Raw genomic sequence first — 19,874 nt, forward strand, 5'->3', positions numbered from 1 at the left:
TATTCATTCAAGAATCAAGTCAATTCAGTGCATCGTTCTTTTCAGTGTGCTGTACATCTACACGATGTTTTTAATGCTTGGTAGATCTCGTGTGTGTCCATGTTGTACACAGAATATACATATTTTTGTTATGTTATTGGAATGACCATGCTTTTGTATTGTGTATGTACATCCTGCAAAATGGCAGAAAATACAGCACACTGTAGTATATTGTAGCATTTCTGATTTATTCCAGTAACATAATGTAATACAATCTATACAGTAAAGAAGTACTGTTGTTGCTTTATGTGAAACAAAATCTAATACAAAATGAAACATCTTGTAATGTTACTATATGTTAGTGTTTTTCACACATTATGAATGGTAAAGTCTTTTTGTTAAGAGAGAACATTTGCTAGTGTTCTGGTAGAATGAGTCATTTTTGGTCTTTGTATGCAGTGTATGAAGTGTAAAATTTTTTTGGTTTTTACAATTACATGCATTTTTATCAATGCTGTGTTCACATTTTAAAAACAAAGCAGTGGTGTGGACTGAAGTGTGTATCACTTTTCATTGCTTTGACACAAAAGTACTAAATAACCTCAGCTTTCAAAATGCACAAATTTATTTCTCACTCCAACAAAACTCTGTATCTACATCTCATTTTCAGTTGTTTAACTGCTGCTTTCAAACAAATTCATTTAAGTTCAAAGCAAAACAAATTGTTTGAAAGAAAGAAAGCAAGAAAGAAATTTCCATGCTTGCTCTCCTAGTGTCCATGTGGATCTTCTCCAGGTTCTCCAGTTTCTTTTCACCTCACCAGTACACCAGTACATGCAATGTCTAAGATTTGTTACTTAACTGTATATGAACAAGGTGTTACTCATCTGGATATATTCTTATTCATCTTGTCATAAAATTAGATGTTCATAGTGTACATATTAGTTTTATTTTTACTCTTAGTCTTATTTTTTTCACAGACATTTTTCTATTCTATTCCTATTTCATGTGTATTTTCTTATCTGTTGTGTGTAATTGAGCTGCTGTAACAAGGGAATTTCCCCAGTTTGGGATCAATAAAGTCAATCTTATCTTGTCTTAAATCGCCCCTAGGGGTGTGTGTGTGTGTGTGTGTGTGTTCCCGCCTGGATTCCAGAGGGACAACCTGAAAACTGGTACTAAAAGGACTACCCCCCCACCCCACGTTACTAGTGTGCTAGTAATATTTTAAGCCTAAGGAAATGCTGACAGCGTAGATCTACCATTGTGCTCTTCTCAGTGAGTCAAAGCTCTCAGCGCAGTGACATGCGGCTACCACCAGGGGTCAGTACAGTCAGTCAGTACAGACTAGAAAAAAAAACAATTCTTAAAATGGCAGCTAACTCTATTTGTAAAGTCTTTAAACAGTTGCTATTTCATTTTACATTTCTTTTTTTTTCTTCCTCATTATGATTTGGACTTGACCTGGCCAAAACATAAGTTGCTGCTGCTGTCAAAATCAGTGCACTTCAGAAGGAGAAACACTGAGTCTTTTGTAATTGTGGACATACCGCTGAAAAAAAAGAACCACTCTCCAGTACCTAAATATTTCTCTAATTAATGAATGAATCAATCAATGGCTTTATTTATTTATCTTTATCTGGCAACAGCAATGCTGTCATACCGCTTGTTGCCAGGAGGAAGCAGTGAGTCGTTTACTAGTGCGCATTATTAAGCCGAAGAAGAACAAGTGACGGCAGTATCGCGAGACAATGACGTTATAAAAGGGGCTTATCATGATTCGATTCATATATAATTGATGTAACCGTTTCCTCTATTAACATGGAACTGCATATGTTTATGAAATCCGCGCTAGTCTAACGGGAACCATTTTTTTTTTTTAGTTACAGAGCACGCTGACAGCGAGTTGCCGGCTCGTGTTTGCCCCCCGCCGTACGACACCTTTTTCATAAAATACGATTACATGTCATCCAAACACAGATTGATCTACATGAAAGATTATAGGTAAGTCTTATTTATTTAAATACTCCACTGTTGCACTGTGCTTTTAGATTCTTCCCGATATTACCGTTCAATGAGCAAGTTAGCTAATGCGGCTATTGTAAACCCTGCAGGCTCGCGCACACTTTAACACTGGATTATTTTTACGGAGTTTTCGTTAATATTATGTGTTAATGATGCAAGATTATTGTATATTATTTATTGTTATACATTTTGAGGAAAAAATCCGTCAAACCTAATTCTGTAAATTGTGTCCTGTTTAACCGGAGAATCAGGTCATGATTAGCATGATGCTAGATTTTAACGTCAACTTAAATGTATAATTTTCTTTTCATCCATTGCTTTCACTCACGCCGGTAAAATGTTGTGAAAGTGTTTTCTTTTCGTGTTTACTCAGAACTTTCGCTTGGCCAGCTCAGCAGATTCGCTGCCTGGCTTCCGCATTGTGCCTTTGCTCAGGGTTGCCAGGTCTGTGTAAAGTAGAACGTATACTTTACTTTTTACACGTGACGTCATCAGTAGAGTACGCGCAGGTCGCACATGCGCATTTAATTCTTATGCACAGTTTAGATGTTCCACAAGGTGGCAACAGTAACCAGGGCCGTTGAATCTCTAAAGGCAGTTGAAGAATAAGCGGAAAAGATGGAAACGAATGCAGGTTAGAAAGTACCCGCATTTGTTTAATTCTAGCCTTAGAGTATAAGGATTTGTATGGTGCTAATCGTGGCGAGAGATTGCCCTAGCATTGTTCTTCGTGTTGTTCTTCTTCTTTGTCGTCCTTCACACCAAAAGACCTGCCTCACTGCTCAGCACTGACTCTAGGAGGGGTAGTGCAGGTTATCCCAATGCGCATTCCCCAACCGTCTGTGCACGCGTACATGTCAAATGGAGTATACTTAGAAAGGCTATGCGTAAGACTGTGCGCATACGTTAGCGTACGCGTAAAAAAAACAATGATACCAGCGGCTTAATAAAATCGTATTTTTTATAAATTCGGAGTTTTGTACGTGTTTAAAAGCGGTCTGGATTTTGCTCTAGGAAGGGCAGACCTGGCAACCCGGGTGTACGTGCGAAATGGAACAATGCTTGTGGAGGCTGCTCCGTGTCACTGCTGACGTAGTTGCCGGCCGCGCGAGATAACTTTTCCACCTCCCACCGTATTGCGACTAATTTCCTTTCCCGCTCTATGATTGGCTGCGACTGTGAAGGAGTACAAGCGCACAAGCCAATCCTACGCATAAGGGGCGGGTCTTACGATGTAGGAGCACTTTAGGAGGGGGTCACCCTTGAGACCGTAGAGGCCGTATAAATCATTCGTTAGAGCCGTAGTTTAGGATTATTGGAGACAAAACGTCGTTGAGGGATTTCGGTTGTGAGTCACTGAGCGGATTGAGTAAACGAGGTATGAGTCAATAATGATCTATTGTTACTCCACACCGACACCTCGGCGTTAGGCCTCTGCGTGGAGCCCTGCTTTTTCTAGACTTTATTTGGAATTTATCTGTGAACACACGTTAACCTTCATTATTACTGTCCCTAACGTTATTACTGTCACACGAGTGTTCATGTTGAAACGGAACCGTCACTCAGTGGAGTGATACTAAAGGTTGAATTAAATGAACTTTGGTGAGTTTTGTAACTAGTCTGCTAAACTGTAAAGCCGGTTCATCAGCGGACTCGGTTCAGTTGCTTTGTTCTGAGAGAAAGTGCGTTAGAAATCGCTCCACGGTCAATGTTTAACTTGGTATTTTAATGAAACTCAGAGTTGGAAACATTAGCGTTAACATTATGGTTTAATTCGCTTCGTCCTTGTATACTCAAGCCTTTGCTTCAAAAAGCCTTCTGCCCCTCCTTCCTTTCCTTTCATTTCCTTTTACACAAATGTTCAGTCCAGGATGACAGGTTTATTAGGAGAAGACTCTCCAACATGTACCTCTTCCAGAATCCATTATCCTTGAAACATGTTTTATTAGACAGTACTGGTCTTAACCCCTTGAGAAACCTTCTTTATTCAGTCAACACTCTTTAAGAAATTTTAAACAAAGTCAAACCTAATGTAATTTTAGAGTTTTTAAGAAAAAATATATATTTAAAAACCTTTTATATAGAGTCTTGGACATTTCTCACCATGAGGATAGCTATAGAAGCTGGCATGGTGTTAAAACACAAACGAACATTCACAAATGTTAACAATTTTAAAAAGAAAGTAAGAGTTTACTTTTTATAGTCACTGACATCTGTTTTGAAAGAGGATACTAATCAACAAAGCTGTATCAGTCTTTTATGGGAAAATCCCTTTTAAAAGATGGGCTGTTTGAGAAAATGGCTTGTTTTTGCCTCTTTATTTACAGTTTGAGATTGTAGAGCATTTGTAAAAGTTTCTCTTGTTCAAACAGATTTATTTGTCTTTCTAGTCAATAAAATGAAGCTAAAAAAAAAAAAGCATCAGGATGTCCTGCAAACAGAAATATAAATTATATAATTGGTGAATTTAAATTTGTCTTTGACCTTTTGCTATTTTCAAACACCATTTTAGCTCAGCATTAAATCTTGTGTGTTTTCTGTTTGCCAGCTTCTTATTTTTAAATGGAATGTAGTCTGCACTACTGGATATTGTGTTGTCTTTAGCCTATTAGTTTTGTAAACCGGATCACCACTGATGGGCAGTTATAACAGATAAGTGCAGGTGTATATAGCAGTATGTGGTAGATGTTTCGGGGCCTGAATACAAGCTGTCCTATTGTATTATAGGAGAGAAACTGGTTCGCTTTCAACAGAACTTGATCATTTTACTGATGAACAGGTAAAAGCAGAATGTAAATAATGAACTTGTTTTCCTGCAGCATGTCCCCAGCGGGAGAGCGAGAGAGCATGGCCCTCCGGCAGTGTGTTCAGGCTCGGGCGCAGCTGGAGGAGGCCATCGCTGGAGTGATTAAAGCTGAGGTCCAGCTCAGGGGAAACTCTAGAGAGGTGAGAGGCTTTAAGCAAGTCTTAAATCCATTGCTGTCTCTGCACTTTAATCCTTTCATTATGCTGATTCTTACTCAAGCTTCTCCTTTATCACTGTTTTTGATTGTGCATTGTTCAGTGTCTGTTTTTTTTTTTTCTTTTCTTCAGCTTAACTGCCTGGTATTTTGTGCTTTCTGCTGTAAACACTGTTGTTTATTATGTCTTTGGCTAATCCTTTGTGATGCAGCCAGAGAAGGGGGCATTTTTATCAGAAGCACACAGCAAATGACGCGATAACCACTAGTTCCCCCACACCCTCATGCATGCTGTATCACGTGGTGCAAGTCCACTGAGACTTGTGTGTTAGGATGACATGACAGTACCTTTGTGGCTTGGCATTGGTTAATAATTGCTACCTCATGCTAACAATTATAAAATTTATTCACAGCACGTGGTCAAGAGGTTAACGTGACTCCCACGGAGAGTCCTCGATCCTCCTCGTATAAATAGGATGTAGGCGAATATTTCGCTTCATGTTCCCTGTTGCTTTTGACTAGTACACATTTCTCCTGGGGTGAATTCTTGACCACTTAGCTCAGCAGAGACTTGTCATATTTCTTCATAAACCCATCATATCTGGAACTGGAGGAAAGCTAGGTATTTCTGTAATGGAAGGGGTTGTTGTGTTTTTTTTTTTTTTTTTTTTTTTTTTTTTTTTAAAATAAATCTTAACTGAACCAAGATGATTTTTAATAGAGATTTTGGTGATGGTGGGATTGTATGTAATAAATCTACAACATTTAGTTTACTACAGAGTACTGAAAACAAGGTTTGCGAGTGGTCTGTAATCAGACACTGGTTACTGTATGTGTGAGAGAGAGTGGGATGTACTCATTTCTTCTTTTTTGTCTGTATTTACACTTTGTTTCCATTACTTTTATTTGCTTATTCTAAATTCCCGTGAAACACTGTTTCTGTTCAGGTGAAGTCCCAGCTGCACAGCTGTATCAGCAGGCATTTGGAGACGCTGCGCTCGCGGGAGGTTTGGCTGCTGGAGCAAATCGACCTGTTGGAGCACCTGAAGGCAGAAGCTCTGCAGCAGCAGTTACAGCAGCTCCATTGGGTCCGTCAATCACTTACACGCATACATGACAGATTCTCTTGAACCTGATATGCAAGATTGTAGATAATGATGTACTGGTCAGACATGGTAATGTGTTAAGCTTGAGAGATTTTGCAGTTTGTTCTGTTCTAGATGTGATGCAAAACTCTAGTATTGTAGATAATAACGTTCTTGGTGCTATTATTATTATTATTATTATTATTATTATTATTATCATTATCATTATTTGTATTACAATTTTTTATTTTTTTTTTTATTTTATTTTTGGACGTAGCTCCGGGGCCAGTTTGACATCCTTATCCATCAACTGCAAAATTCCAACACCAGCAACCTTGCCAGCCAGCTTACTAGCTGCTTGGAAAAGTAAGCCCTAGCTCACACTGCATTCTTTCGAAGCCTTTGCTTTAGCTGACATGTTTGCTCCACCTGCCTAAATTATTATTTACAAGGCGGAATATTCAGTAGCAGCACTAGTGGTTTAAGCGTCATTTCCCATGCTATAATGCTTCATCGTAAAATATATGTTGGAGGCAAGGAGCTTAAGAGTTCCCACTCTTGTGCCCTGTGCAGGTTTTCTGGTCTGAATCTGAGTCCTGAGGAAACGCCAGAGATGAGTTTTGAAGCGGACGTGCGCTCCTTGCGCCAAGCCATTACTACTTTTGGGACCATTTCCACTCAGGTTTGCCCAGAAGTTTTGATTTACACACTTGCTGATAGTTTTTTTTTTTTTTTTTTGAAAACAGGAATAGAATGTGCTTCGTTGAACTGTCATATCGTTCATTACTTCAGCAGATGTTGAATACCTCCATCTCCAACCTAACTAGTCCAAGATCAAGCTCTGCTGAGGAAACTTGGCTTGTACAGAACTGCCCCGTCACTGCAAAGAGACAGGTTTGTCCTTTTACCGTTTATAGGTTTCAGTAGCAGAATGTGATTGGTGTAGCTACTTTTTGGGTTGTCCCACCTCTTCATGTTGGTGTGAACAGCCTGGTTGTTTTGCTTCTACAGAAGCTGGATCAAGATTGGGGAGGCCCACTTGCCCAATGGCTACTCACCAGCAGTTGTGTGACCAGTGCTCCAATTGGCTACCAGTCCAGTAATGACCCTCAGGATTGGCTGTTAACCCCTAAAGAGAAACTTCAGGTGAGTTCTGGTTACTTGGCATGTTGCATTAATGTTTCAGATATTTTCAGTTGACCTTTTGAAATAAATTATTAGCCGAGAGACATTATTTTTAAGAACAGATACTTTTGCTTTATTTCAGCACAAAACTAAGTTGAAACTGCCATGTATTACGTTGGTTTGTGATTTTGAGAAATGGGCTTAATAATTTGAATCCACCTTTGTTCAATGTGCCAAAATATGGTCCTAATTGGAGGATATGTTAACTGGAAACATTTAACCATAGAAAATGTATGCTAAGTTATTTAACGTGGCTAATGTTGGTTATGCACAAAGTCTAGCATTTGGGTACTTTGAAATAAGTTATTGTGACCATATAAATATCATCAGTTTGAGATTCATGAGGGGATGTGGATGTCACTACAGTTCCTATGGACAATCGGATGTACCTGAATTCAGTATTGCAAAGCACCGAGTGCTAGTACAAACACACTTCGTTATCAACAGCATAAAAGATAAACGTGCATATAAAAAGTGTTCAGGGATAGCTGGGACCCCTGTAGGGAGGACAAAATGTTATGAGTGTGGTCACAGGAATCCTGTCACAGAATCAACTGTATGTACTGTAACTGCCAAAGTGTATGTGCTGGGTTTTGGGGAAACAGAGGGAGATGTCAGCCTCTTATTGTGAAACTACAATGCACAGCTAGCTTTCACAGGAGTTTTTAAACCTTAAAACAGGATGTATAGAGGTCGGGTTATTGCTCACAGTGCAGCAGCAAGGGGTAATGTACTGCTTGCATTAATGTAAGCAGACAAATGATAAGCTGTGGCTCCATCCACTCAAAATTTGTCACGTTCAAGTTAAAATGAAAGCAAGATTTTGTCCGTCATAAACCAAATCTTGTGGTATTTAGGTCTTTTCACTAGCTTCCTCCCATTCATTCAGTTTAATTCCCTTCCATGTAGTTTATTTACAGTGCTTTTAACAATGGACATTGTTACAAACTAGCTTTGCAGAAATCCAGATTTGGATTTGGAGTAATCGCTAAGGAGGAAAAACTCACTGAGATGACATGAAGTCCATTTCCATTCTCCTCTGGGCAAGACTGTCGTGCTATTGGGAGTCATTTAACATCGTATTGAAATTTTAAGTTACTAGTTATGCCTGGATTCTTTAAACTTTCCAGCTAAAATAAAGAGATGCCACAAGATTTGCAAGACAAATTGCTAAGAATGTTGCCACAGGAAAAAGGCCGATTAATTTTCACTGTTCTCTTTTCTTCTAGGCACATTGCCCACTTGTCCCCTTTGACTTCCAGAAGGCCTGGGGTCAGCTCAAAGATCTAGAGGTGTGGCTCCTGAAGGAGAAGTCACCTGCACGTGAGCGAACCAACAGCAATGCCAGCACCAACAGCTCAGCTTTCTCCATCGAGAAGATTGAGGAGACTGACTTCCTGGAAGGGGAAGTTGAGGGAGTCCAAATGGAGAATGATGAGGAGACTGATAACACTGAGGCTCTCGATGACTGGCTCATCACCCCTAGAACCAGCAAGTCAACCGAGACCAGCCCTCTTTCAGATGCAGAGCAGTGGAAGCAGGTGTTCAAACCCTTCCATGAGATCTTCTCCCCCAGTGAGTGGCTCCCAACGTCAGACTGTGGCTCATGCTGCACCTCACAGGTCAAGGCGGTGGAGATTGAGAATCTGGGAAAGCTCAAGTGTCTGAAAACTCCCCTGTCTTCAGGTGCCTCTACTCCCACTGCTCCCACTCTTTCTTCTGTGAGTCCTGATCCAGTGGAGGTTTGGCTCCAGCAGGTCATCCCTATAGAAAATAACTGCAAAGCCAACGAGACGTGTTCCAGCTATGCTCAGTGTGTGTGTGATACCAACTGCGGGAAGGAGGCTCTGAGTGCTTGGCTGCTTAAGAAAGAGGGCAGAGACAAGAATGGTGTGCCCATGGACAAGAATGCCACCAAAAAACCAGCCATGTTACAGCAGCAGGAGCAGAAGGTGCAGGCCATCCTGGACGCCTGGCTCCATCCTGGCAAAAGAATAGAAGCTCCGTATCTGTCCTCTCTATCAGGCTGGGTTTCTCCATGCAAACTTGAGGGTATAGAAAAAGCCACTCGTGACGAGAAGAGCTCACACGTTAATTTGCTCAGAGATTCTGAGAATCCCTTTCATAAAGCCCTGAAACCTGAGAATTGGGTGCTGCCCGAAAAACGCACCGAGAACTCGAGCAAGCAGAACACACCAGAGCCAGACACTGAAGAGGACAAATGGCTCCTACGCAAGAGGGCCAACATGCAGGTAGGGCAGAAGTCTGCTCTCTCTGAGAAGTGCCTTGGAATTTACTGTAAAATCAACTGAATTTTCATTCTTGTATGAAGCTGATTTTTAAAAAATTGTCGTCATCCCCCCTGCCTGTTTTACAGGACAAACTCGGTCTTCCCAATGTATGTGACTTATTTTCCTGTCTCAAGCTTGATGGGGACAAGGAGAAGTGGCTACATCACACGCCAATACAGGTGAGAGTTTGCGCTGTTTACGAAACGGGGAATTCCAATTTCCATTTTGGTTGAAAAGGGAATTTCTGAAATAAAATAACTTCTTTTTCAGATGTGAAAACCGAATCCTATTCAGCAACCCTTTGGTGGACTTACTGAATTGCTGATCATCTGCCACAAAGTTTTGTTGCCTTATTTTCACATTTTTATAGGATCTAAGGTCTCTCTTTAACTATTCTATTTCTTTTTATTTCAGTTGTTCAATAAGTATTTGCTTAACACAGTGCTCTCAAGAGAGAATAAGGCTTTCCAAGCAGCCATCTCCTAAGAGATTGTGATCTTCAACTAAACAAGGAAATCCATAGTAATATTTGTGCAGAAAGTGCAATGCTGACTCAGTGAAACAAATTTATTATGTATAAAGATTATAAAAGAATGGTTGAGCCTGATTTGTGTGAAGGAAAAACATTCTTTGAGGTGGAGGGATTGAGTTATGGGGAAGAAATTTAGATGATGTGTTGAGAGAAATTCTTGATCAGCTTCATTATTATTTTTAAAATCGTACATTAAATAATTAAACATGTTGATGTCCTTTTTTTTTTGTTTTGTTTTTGTTTAATAAAGGTAATATGAAATGATGCTGGATTGTTGACCAGATCTAGTTTTCTTCAAGTATGGAAAGCTGAAATTGCTTGTTAAAATGGCATCTAATGGCAAGGAGCAGACATCTAAAAATAAAATGGATAAACGAACAGAACAATATTCCATACAATTTATATTTTCGTAACTGCTTATCTTTGTATTTAAGGTTTGCCACAAGTTATTGGGGAATCAGTTTGTTTATTATAAATGTCCCTTTGTGTTCTGCTACTTTACTGTGGTTTAGATTGAGCGGACACCCTACAGTAATTCCTGAATACAGTGTGGCAAACTTGGATTAGAAAATTTATTACATTATTAAACCCCCCCCCCCCCCTTTCTTTTCTGCTCTGTCACCTTGGATGGTTTTCAAAGCTGTTTTGCTCTAGATAGTATGGACTTCTAAATACATAGCTGTGTGCAGTAGATAAATAAAGCAAATATAAAATGCTAAGCAGATTTACCAAGAAACTTTAAGAGCACATTTAAACTTTCCCAGAGGGTTTAGTGCAATACGTAGTAATAAAATAGGAGACGTACCACTTTTATGTCTGTTTCATTGTGGTCCCTTCTTAAACTAATTGTCTCATTCTGAAGTACGTCACTACATGCACAAATGCATCACAAACACATCCTATACCTATGCTATTTGGAGTATTATTGCTCATGCTTTCTATTCTCTACTTCCTGTCCCATAATCTTAATAAATATGTTTAAACACAGTAAAAAAAAACTTGTAATACTTGTTTTCTTTTTCGCTCATGTGGATTGGTGAAGTATCAGTTTCATTTTCTGTACTCTGCTAGGAGCGAGTAAGTATTTGGACATGTTTTGTTTTTTGTTTAATATCCTTCCAGTGAATATATCCACTTGATTTACATAACAGACTTGTTTGTCTTTATTAGCATGGAAATTACTTAGAATTCAGAGAAATAATAATAAAAAACATTATGACTTGTTACTATAACAAGTCTTAGTTATAAAGTCAGGAACATGAAAAAACCTCACTTATTTTGTAAATAAAAAGGGGAACCACAGAATACCACAGTTGTAAAAGATTGTTCTCTCCCTGGTTTCTGGTTGAAAAATTAATGTACATGCCTCAAAGTTTCAGTTTATATACAAACCCACATTACATGTCCATATGATTTCATTTCCCTATCCTCGATTTGCATTTAATGCCCTGTTGGCTTCTTCATTTTCAAAAAGTTATGTACTCAATTGTATAAGTCCTGTCCATAAGTATTTGGTCAGTGACACGATTTTTGTAATTTTGCCTCTGTACCCCACCACAATGGATTTGAAATGCATGAAGCAATCAACATGTGACTGAAGTGTAGAATTTCAGCTTTAATTGAAGGGGTTTATTAACAAAAAATATTGCATTAATTGTTTAGGAATTACAGCCATTTTAGTTCTTCTAATTTTTTCTTACATAAGTGTGGCCTGTTTCCTCTTTATTTCATGACATTAAGGAGATAAAAGGTCTGGAGTTGATTCAAAACCGTTGAATTTGCATTTGTTCATAGGAACTCGCAGTATGTTGTCCATAAAGGTGTTGATGCAAGTGAAGGAGGCCATCATTAGACTAACAAAACAAAATGGACCTATCAGAGAGCAGAAGCTTTTGGAGTGCCCAAATCAACAATTTGGTACATTCTTAAAAAGAAGGATTGCACTGGTGAGTTCAGCAGCACCAAAAGGCTTGGAAGACCACGGAAGACAACTAAAGTGGATGGTCACAGAATTCTTTCCTTGTTGAAGAAAAACCACTTAACAAGTGGTAACAAGTCAAGTCATGCCCACTGAAGGAAGTAGGAGTATTATTGTCAAAGTCTACAATCAAGAGACACCTTCATGAATATAAATACAGATGGTTAACCTCAAGATGTAAACCACTGGTAACACTCAAGAACAGAAAAGCCAGGTTAAACTTTGCTATAAAACATCTAAAAAAAAAAATAAAATAATAAAAAAGCCTGAACAGTTCTGGAACAAGATTCTTTGGACAGATGAAACCAAGACTAACTTGTACCAGAATTATGGGAAGAGAAGAGTATGGAGAAGGAAATGAAGGGCTCACCACATTATCTGTCAAACACGGTTCAGCAAGTGTTATGGCATGGACATGTATGACTGCCAATGGAACTGGACCACTGGTGTTTATTGATGATGTGACTGCTGATAGAAGCAGCAGGATAAATTCTGAAGTGTTTAGAGCTTTACTTTTTGCTCAGATTCAGTCAAATGCTGCAACACTGATAGGATGGCACTTCACAGTACAGACATACCATGAAAGCAACCCAAGAGCTTCTTAAGGCAAAGAAAGTTTTTAAATAGCCGAGTCAGTCACCTGACCTCAACCCAATTGAGCATGCTTTTCACTTACTGAAAACAAAACTGAAGGCAGAAAGGCAACTGAAGATGGCTGTAGCAAAGGCCTGGCAAAGCATCTCAAGGATGGAAACTCAGCATGGTTCCACGGGTTCCACGGGTTTGATGTTTACAGGTTCCAAACTTCAGGTAGTCATTGACTGCAAAGGATCTGCATCCAAGTATTAAAAATAATCCTTATACTTATAATTGTTAGTTTGTCCAATTACTTTTGAGCCTGTGTAACTTGAGGGACTGTGTAAAAAAATTGTAATTCCTAAAAGACTACATGCAATACTTTTTTTAAACCCCTTGAATTAAAGCTGAAAATTTACACTTCAATCACATCTTGATTGCTTCATTTCAAATCCATTGTAGTAGTGTAGAGAGGCCAATTTATGAAAGTTATGTCATTGTTCAAATACTTATGGACCTGACTGTATTTCAATGATGGGGTAAACAAGTTAGAAATCTGTATGCTGATGGTGTCTTTGATAGCTTTGCCAATCTGTCATCTACTTATGACCTCCCTGTGACGCATCTCTTTCGTTATTTTCAAATTCGGAATTTCGTTTCTAGATGTTTTCCTAATTTCAACTCTGTGCCTCCTGAACAGGCTTGGGAAAGCTTGTTTTCAAACAATTCACATCAGAGAGGAATGATTTCTAGGATTTATGATTTTATTCTGGCGCGCACCAAAATTAAGAATGCGTGGGAAACAGAGTTAGGAGTACTGATAAGTGAAGAGTGTTGGGAACATGCTATAGAGAGGGTACAGTCTACCACTTCTTGTCGAGACTCTCTGTAATATATCTGGACGTAGAGGACAAGTGTGATAAATGCCATGGCTCTCCCTGTCATCTTGGCCATATGTTTTTATTCTGCCCTGATCTCCATGGTTTTTGGTCTGGTTTCTTTACCATCATGTCCACTATTATCAGGGTAGATTTAAAACCTTGCCCATTGATTGCTGTATTTGGGATTCCTGATGCCTCAGTTCCATTTCTCAGAGGGTTTGTTTTCGGTGTTTGTACTTTTTAATTTTGTTAGCATAAAAAGAAAAAAACTGTGAATGATAGTTGCTAGGTGTCAGTCAGTTTGTTTTTCTTCTCAATAAAACTTTATTGGGAAAAAAAAACTTGTCAGGAAAAGAAAGTGCACACAAGTAAGCTGTTTCTAGTTTGTGGAAATGCAGTTCTCAGTTTCTGTTCTCATTTCCCTTCACTGTTTGTTGTAACTCTGTTTAAAAAAAAAAATGGTTGTGTACCACTACTGTGTGAAGCTTGAACATTAGTCAAGGGCATTATTGTTTGCTTGGCTTAGTAAGGGACTATGTGTAGGTCGTGGAAATTGGCTGTTAAATATCTGCTTTGATCCAAGAATATCCACATCAGGTGTATTATATAGCAATCCATGAATCTCTTTGAATCTCTATGAATCTGGATGGCCTCAGTGGTGCAGCAGGTACCTGCTCTGCTCAGTCAGGTTACTGTGTACATGGAGTTTTGCATGTTGTCCCCATATCCTTGTGGGTTTCCTCAGGGTGCTCTGGTTTCTTTCCAAATATATGCCAGTAGATGGATTGGGTATGTTAAATTGTCCCTAGGTGTGAATGTGTGAATATGTGTGTGTGTGTGTGTGTGTGTATGGTATCCTGTGATGGACTGGAGTCTTATCCATGGTGTATCCCCATCTCATACCCACTGTTATGGATTAAGGTTTCACAGTGATTGACCTAGATGGAGTGGTTTCAGAAGCTGAATGAATGAATCCCTTTCCCCCAAACTGTCTCAGCTCAACTGTCCTTTTCAGCAAACTAGAGATCTGTACCTTGCTATAAAACACTGAGTTCGTGACTAGGTACTATTCTCTTTATGGTTGGCATCTGTGTTTACATTCTGTATGACAAAGTCATGAATCATCGACTAGTGTCAGGCCATTTGCCATTGTTGATCTCACCAGGGCATTTTGGTTCTTAGGTGACTTGACGGTTAAGGTTCTTGGTTATTGATCAGAAGGTCAGGAGTTCAAGCCCCAGCACTGCCAAGCTGCCACTGTTGGGCCCTTGAGCAAGGCCCTTAACCCTCTCTGCTCCAGGGGTGCTGTATCATAGCTGACCCTGCACACTGAACCCAGCTTCCTAACATGCTGGGGTATGCAAAGAAAAGAATTTCACTGTACTGTAATGTAATTGTGACCAATATAGACTCATCAACAATGTACCAAATAGTCAGTTTTGACATATCTGATGATTTTGACTTGGATTTTGTTCCCACACTGAAAAACAACAAACAACTTCAGACACAAATGTAACGTCCAGAATTAACTCAAGGTTTTTTTTCTTACTGCTTTTGTGTATAAACTATTCATTTAATGACACACGGCTTGGTACAAAACACATAACTGTAATTTTCCCCCTTGTAATAAGTCTTAAAAAGCTCTGAATCATGGCTTGTGTCAATGTCCAATAAAATATAATATATACTTTATTCTCTAATTATAAAAATTAATAATTTTATGTGTATAGTGTACTTTGTGTGAGATCTATATTTTTGTTGTTTTCAGGAGATATCATTTTATACTTACAATGCATTGTGCTTAGTTTATAACGTCAAGGCAATTTCCTCCTTATGACATGTTGTGCTGATACAGAAAGCCATTAGAAGATTGAAAACTTGGCAGAAGGCCTCGATAATTATGTATACACTGAAGTCATGTCTCCAAAACAAGTGAATCTGACTCAAGTCCAACTGATAGTAGTAGAACAGTTTCAGCCAGTTCTCCTTGCTTTATTCCATTATTGTATATTTTTAACAAACATAGGCTTTTAAATGTGGAATAATTATTACTGATATCCGACTCAATTGTTTACATAAAACAAGCTCTTTTGTATTTATTAGCATATACACAGTTCAGAGAAATTAAAGGTAAATCAGTTATTATTACATGTAATTATAACAAGTCTTAAAGACAAAGTGCAACAGTTCACTAAGTTAGGTACAAAAAAACCCAACATTACTCATTTTGTAAATCAAATAGTGAACCACGGAATACAACACAGTTGCAAAAGATTTACTCTCCCTGGTTTCTGGTTGAAATATTAAAAATGTAAAGTACCAAGTCTTAGTTTATATACAAATCCACATTACATACTCATAATTCATTTTCCTATTCCTAACTTGCATTTAATGCCCTTTTGGTTTCTTTATAAGTTACACACAAATCAGCTGTTTATAGTTCATGGAAATGAACCATTTGCATTAAGTGAAAATTTGCATTAAGTGGACATTTTAATCTTGATAAAATCTAATATAAATGAATATGATATGAAGCGGTCATTCCTTAGGATTGACCCATATACCAGGCTATGACATCTAACAGTGGAAAATGTCCACTCTTGTCCCTGTTTTCTCAGTAGCGAGTGGAGGTGCCGCCTTTCAGATGATCCCAGTTATTGTACAAGGCGTACAGTCCTGATAAAGCAAAGCCGACCACGCCTCCTCGAACTGCTCCACGCAAACCCCCGCAAAATGCAAAACACAAAATACCCCACTGTATTTGAAGGATCACCCCAGGATATTAACCATTTTAATAGATGATTATTTCTAACAAGGAGAACTCAATGTCAACGTGAACAGTGTTGATGGACATGCCTCCATCGCTAAAATGTCTAGTCCTTGTTTGCCTCAAATATCCTTAGAAATATACTTCAAACACTAGAATCTTCAAAAGAGCTATTTAGAAAAACATTTCTGACATTTGACCTTGCTGTTACCTTGACCCTGTTTGAATTAATTCCAAAATCTAACATTCAATTACTCACTTTTGAGATATTATGCTAAGTAGAATTGTGGATGGACGCATGGACGGACACATGGACAACCCGAAAAAACAATGCCTTCACCAACTAGCAATGGAGGCATAAAAATAAAACCAGGCATTGGAAACACAACTAACAGAGTCAATGGTTTAATACAATTAACCACAAGATTTAACCCAATTATCTTGAGTCAGGTGACATTAATGTCACAGCTAAAAAGTTAATCAAGGTCTTTTTGGCCATTTACTGGCGTGTTCATTGGATAGCTGTAGCCTGTCAAATTGACTCACTGCCTCCATCATCTCGAACACCAGCGTCAGAGGTGCAGGAGAAAGAGTTTAGCTAGCCAGAGTTCATTACTTACTTAAATGCAGTGGGATAAAGTCTGATAGAGTTCACAAGTAGCGCTTCATGTGCTCCACACCCACCACTGGGGGAGTCCTGATAACTGTTGGATGACCCAAGAGCTATGTAATGCCTTCAAGCCTCTACTTATTTTATCCCTAATTCTGTGCAGCCATTAGTGGTGGACCTTGAGAGTGCACGCCATCAGGTCTACAGGCAAATAAATCAGGCCTACAGCAAATCGTGTCTGCTAACAACAAGTCAATCTAATATATAATGACTAAAAATGGAATATACATTTTTGGGATTATTTACCAAGGATACATTTACACTATTGGTGGTTTATTTATTTTGTAAAACTCTTACCATTTGGCAGCAGATCACTGATCTATGTCTACACAGAGGAATGTTGAAGAGGATATAGAACCCCTATTTTTCTTCAATAACCCTTAACAATAAACTTTGTTCTAAACTACAAACAGCGCCCTACATTTCCCCTAAATCTACCTTAAACATAGCATCAAATTTCTTTTAACCAGTAGTCCACCCCCTCCACCAATCCCCCAAAATCCCTCAGTACTAATCAACAGTTCACCACCTCTCCATGCACCTGCACATCTGTTTACTCAGCTGTCATCTGATGTCAAAAACAAAGAAATGTTCCAAGTATACATCATTCACTCTAAAAGACATTCACCTTGATGTTGTTTGTTTAAAAAATAAATAAATAATTTTTTTTTTTTTTTAAATAAAAATTCTAAGGAGCTTATAAAAAGGGCTTAACAGCTTAACTACTGTACTTTCTAGAAGTTTCCTCCCTTTACTAGGGAAAAAAACCAAAAAGAATTCACGCTGTTTTGGATGGCATGTCAGAGCAAAAAGCGAACTTTAACCTGTTTATACAAGTTCACACTTGTGATAAAAGCACAGACTGACTGAGGAAGTTGCTGAGGTCAAAGAGAAATCTGCTGCGCTGTTCATGGCTCTCATCACAGACTTATCCGAATTGGAACTTTGGCCTCTCTTTTCAGCTGACTGGCAAACATTAATCCCCTGTGCAGAACAGCAGAATTGCTTTCTACCAACTTCTAAGAAGCCCAGCTCCCCTGCAATGAGCTTGGGCTTCACCAACTACAATAAAATATGAATAATAATAACAACAACTCTATTATTAATCATCTCCGCGCTTCATATAAAAATTTATATTTAATTAAATTAAACTCAGACACCTCATCTATCCTACGTGGCAATGCTCTAGAGAAGAGGACTCGCTGCTTTCATTCATACTGAACAAAATTCCATTTAAAAAAAATAAAAAAAATAAAAAATAAATAAAATAAAAAAAATAAAAGTGTGCATGATTTATTTTTTTCCTGAGCTCCTGGCTATTTTGCATGATACTGATTTGACATTTTTAAATCTGGCAATTCTGACTAGCCAGGAAAAAACTGTATCTATAAGAGCACCCAACAAACTTCCGTCAAACAAACGTCCGTGAAGAGTGGCATTAGCTATATTTAGCCAAGATGTGTACTTTACTCACTGTTTAATTATCTCCGATAAAAATGGATATTAAAAAGAATTGGCAGAAATGCAGCAAACTACTTGAATCCCATTTTAATCCGGTATCGTTTATTGAACACAAATGCTGTGATTTTTAGAAAACCGTGGTTCCACAGCAATAGCTATATGAATTAGAGGCTAGCAGCAGGTGATGATACCTGTGGCAGTTTCCCAGTGGCAGTGTGCTTAAACAACTACATTTAAACTAAAACTTTTTATCTTTTGCATATCGTCTGTATTTAAAGAGACATGCATGACTGAATAAAAGGAGGTGTAGAAAAGATGTTTGTTTGTGGCATGGATGTTGGTAGCAGAACACCTGGTTTGAGTTTTTCCATCTGCTGATCTCCTGGAAATTTCACACACAACAGTCTCTAGAACACAGAATGGTGCGACAAACAAAAAAAATGAGTGCGTGACAGTTCTATGGGTGGAAAACACCTTGTTGATAAGAGAGGTCAGAGAAAACTGGGCAGATTGGTTTGAGCTGCCAGGAACTGTACTGTGACTAGATCATCTGTGATGAGATACACACACTCACACACTCATGGATATCAAACAATTGCAAACAGGTTTATCAAAGAATATCTCTGTTAAATATAGGTGTGCAACAATTATTGGCACCCCTATGAATTTATATGAGAAAAATATATTTGAAGTATATTCCCATTGAAATTTTACATTTTTGTTAGTACACCTGGGTGACTAGGAACAGGAAATTGCTGCTTCACAGGGGTATAAATATGAGGTAAAACACAGGCCAAATTCCCTTCATCATTCAACTCCCAAATCATTCATAACAATGGGTAAGATCAAGGAATATCGCTGTGATGTGCAGCAAAAGGTTGTTGAGCTTCACAAAATGGGAAGTGGCTATAAGAATATAGCAAAAGCATTGAAAATGCCCATTTCCACCATCAGGGAATTAGGAACAAGTTCCAGTCAACTGGAAATGTTACGAATCAACCTGGAATTGGACGTGTCTATATTGTCTCAACGCACTGTGTAGAGGATTATTCGAGTGGCCAAAAAATCTACAAGGATCACAGCTGGAGAATTGCAGAACTTAGTTGCGTCTTGGGGTCAGAAAGTCTCCAAAACTACAATCCGAAGTCACCTACATCATCACAAATTATTTGGAAGGGTTTCAAGAAAAAAGCCTGTACTCTCATCCAAAGACAAACTCGAGCATCTTCAGTGTCCCAGACACTACTGGAACTTCAAATGGGATCGGGTTCTATGATCAGATGAAACCAAAATACAGCTTTTTAGCAATGAACTCCAGAGGTGGTTTTGGCACACAGAGAGGTAGCCATATGGAAAAGTACCTCATGCCCACGGTTAAATATGGTGGTGGCTCTTTAATATTTTGGAGCTGCTTTTCTGCCAGAGGACCTGGACATTTTGTTAGGATACATGGCATCATGGACTCTATCAAATATCAACAGATA

At 38.6% G+C, this 19,874-nt stretch overlaps 2 protein-coding genes across 5 annotated transcripts in view; one reads left to right on the forward strand and one right to left on the reverse strand.

The window, feature by feature from the left end:
• Nucleotides 1–1,716: 1,716 nt before the first annotated feature.
• Nucleotides 1,717–10,323, forward strand: ncoa4 (nuclear receptor coactivator 4). Of its 4 annotated transcripts, none has more exons than XM_053620769.1 (10): nucleotides 1,717–1,983; nucleotides 4,824–4,950; nucleotides 5,912–6,052; nucleotides 6,327–6,415; nucleotides 6,623–6,731; nucleotides 6,842–6,943; nucleotides 7,061–7,195; nucleotides 8,464–9,486; nucleotides 9,612–9,704; nucleotides 9,796–10,323. In XM_053620769.1, exons 1-10 carry the CDS (start codon nucleotides 1,943–1,945, stop codon nucleotides 9,799–9,801), a joined length of 1,866 nt encoding a protein of 621 aa, XP_053476744.1. In that variant the 5' UTR covers nucleotides 1,717–1,942; the 3' UTR covers nucleotides 9,802–10,323. The 4 variants fall into 4 exon arrangements, with proteins under 4 accessions (XP_053476744.1, XP_053476745.1, XP_053476747.1 ...); XM_053620770.1 differs by having other exon boundaries at nucleotides 6,845–6,943; XM_053620772.1 differs by lacking the exon at nucleotides 1,717–1,983 and adding an exon at nucleotides 2,530–2,638.
• Nucleotides 10,324–18,513: 8,190 nt separating this feature from the next.
• Nucleotides 18,514–19,874, reverse strand: part of timm23b (translocase of inner mitochondrial membrane 23 homolog b (yeast)) — a gene marked incomplete at its 5' end in the record, with an annotated part of 19,944 nt that continues 18,583 nt past the window's right edge. The window contains one exon of the mRNA XM_053620163.1: nucleotides 18,514–18,797. Within this exon, the coding sequence (XP_053476138.1) occupies nucleotides 18,663–18,797 (135 nt within the window). The remainder of the gene's footprint in view (nucleotides 18,798–19,874) is intronic.

This window comes from Ictalurus furcatus, chromosome 3, assembly GCF_023375685.1.
Source record: "Ictalurus furcatus strain D&B chromosome 3, Billie_1.0, whole genome shotgun sequence".
In the NCBI taxonomy this organism is placed as follows: domain Eukaryota; kingdom Metazoa; phylum Chordata; class Actinopteri; order Siluriformes; family Ictaluridae; genus Ictalurus; species Ictalurus furcatus.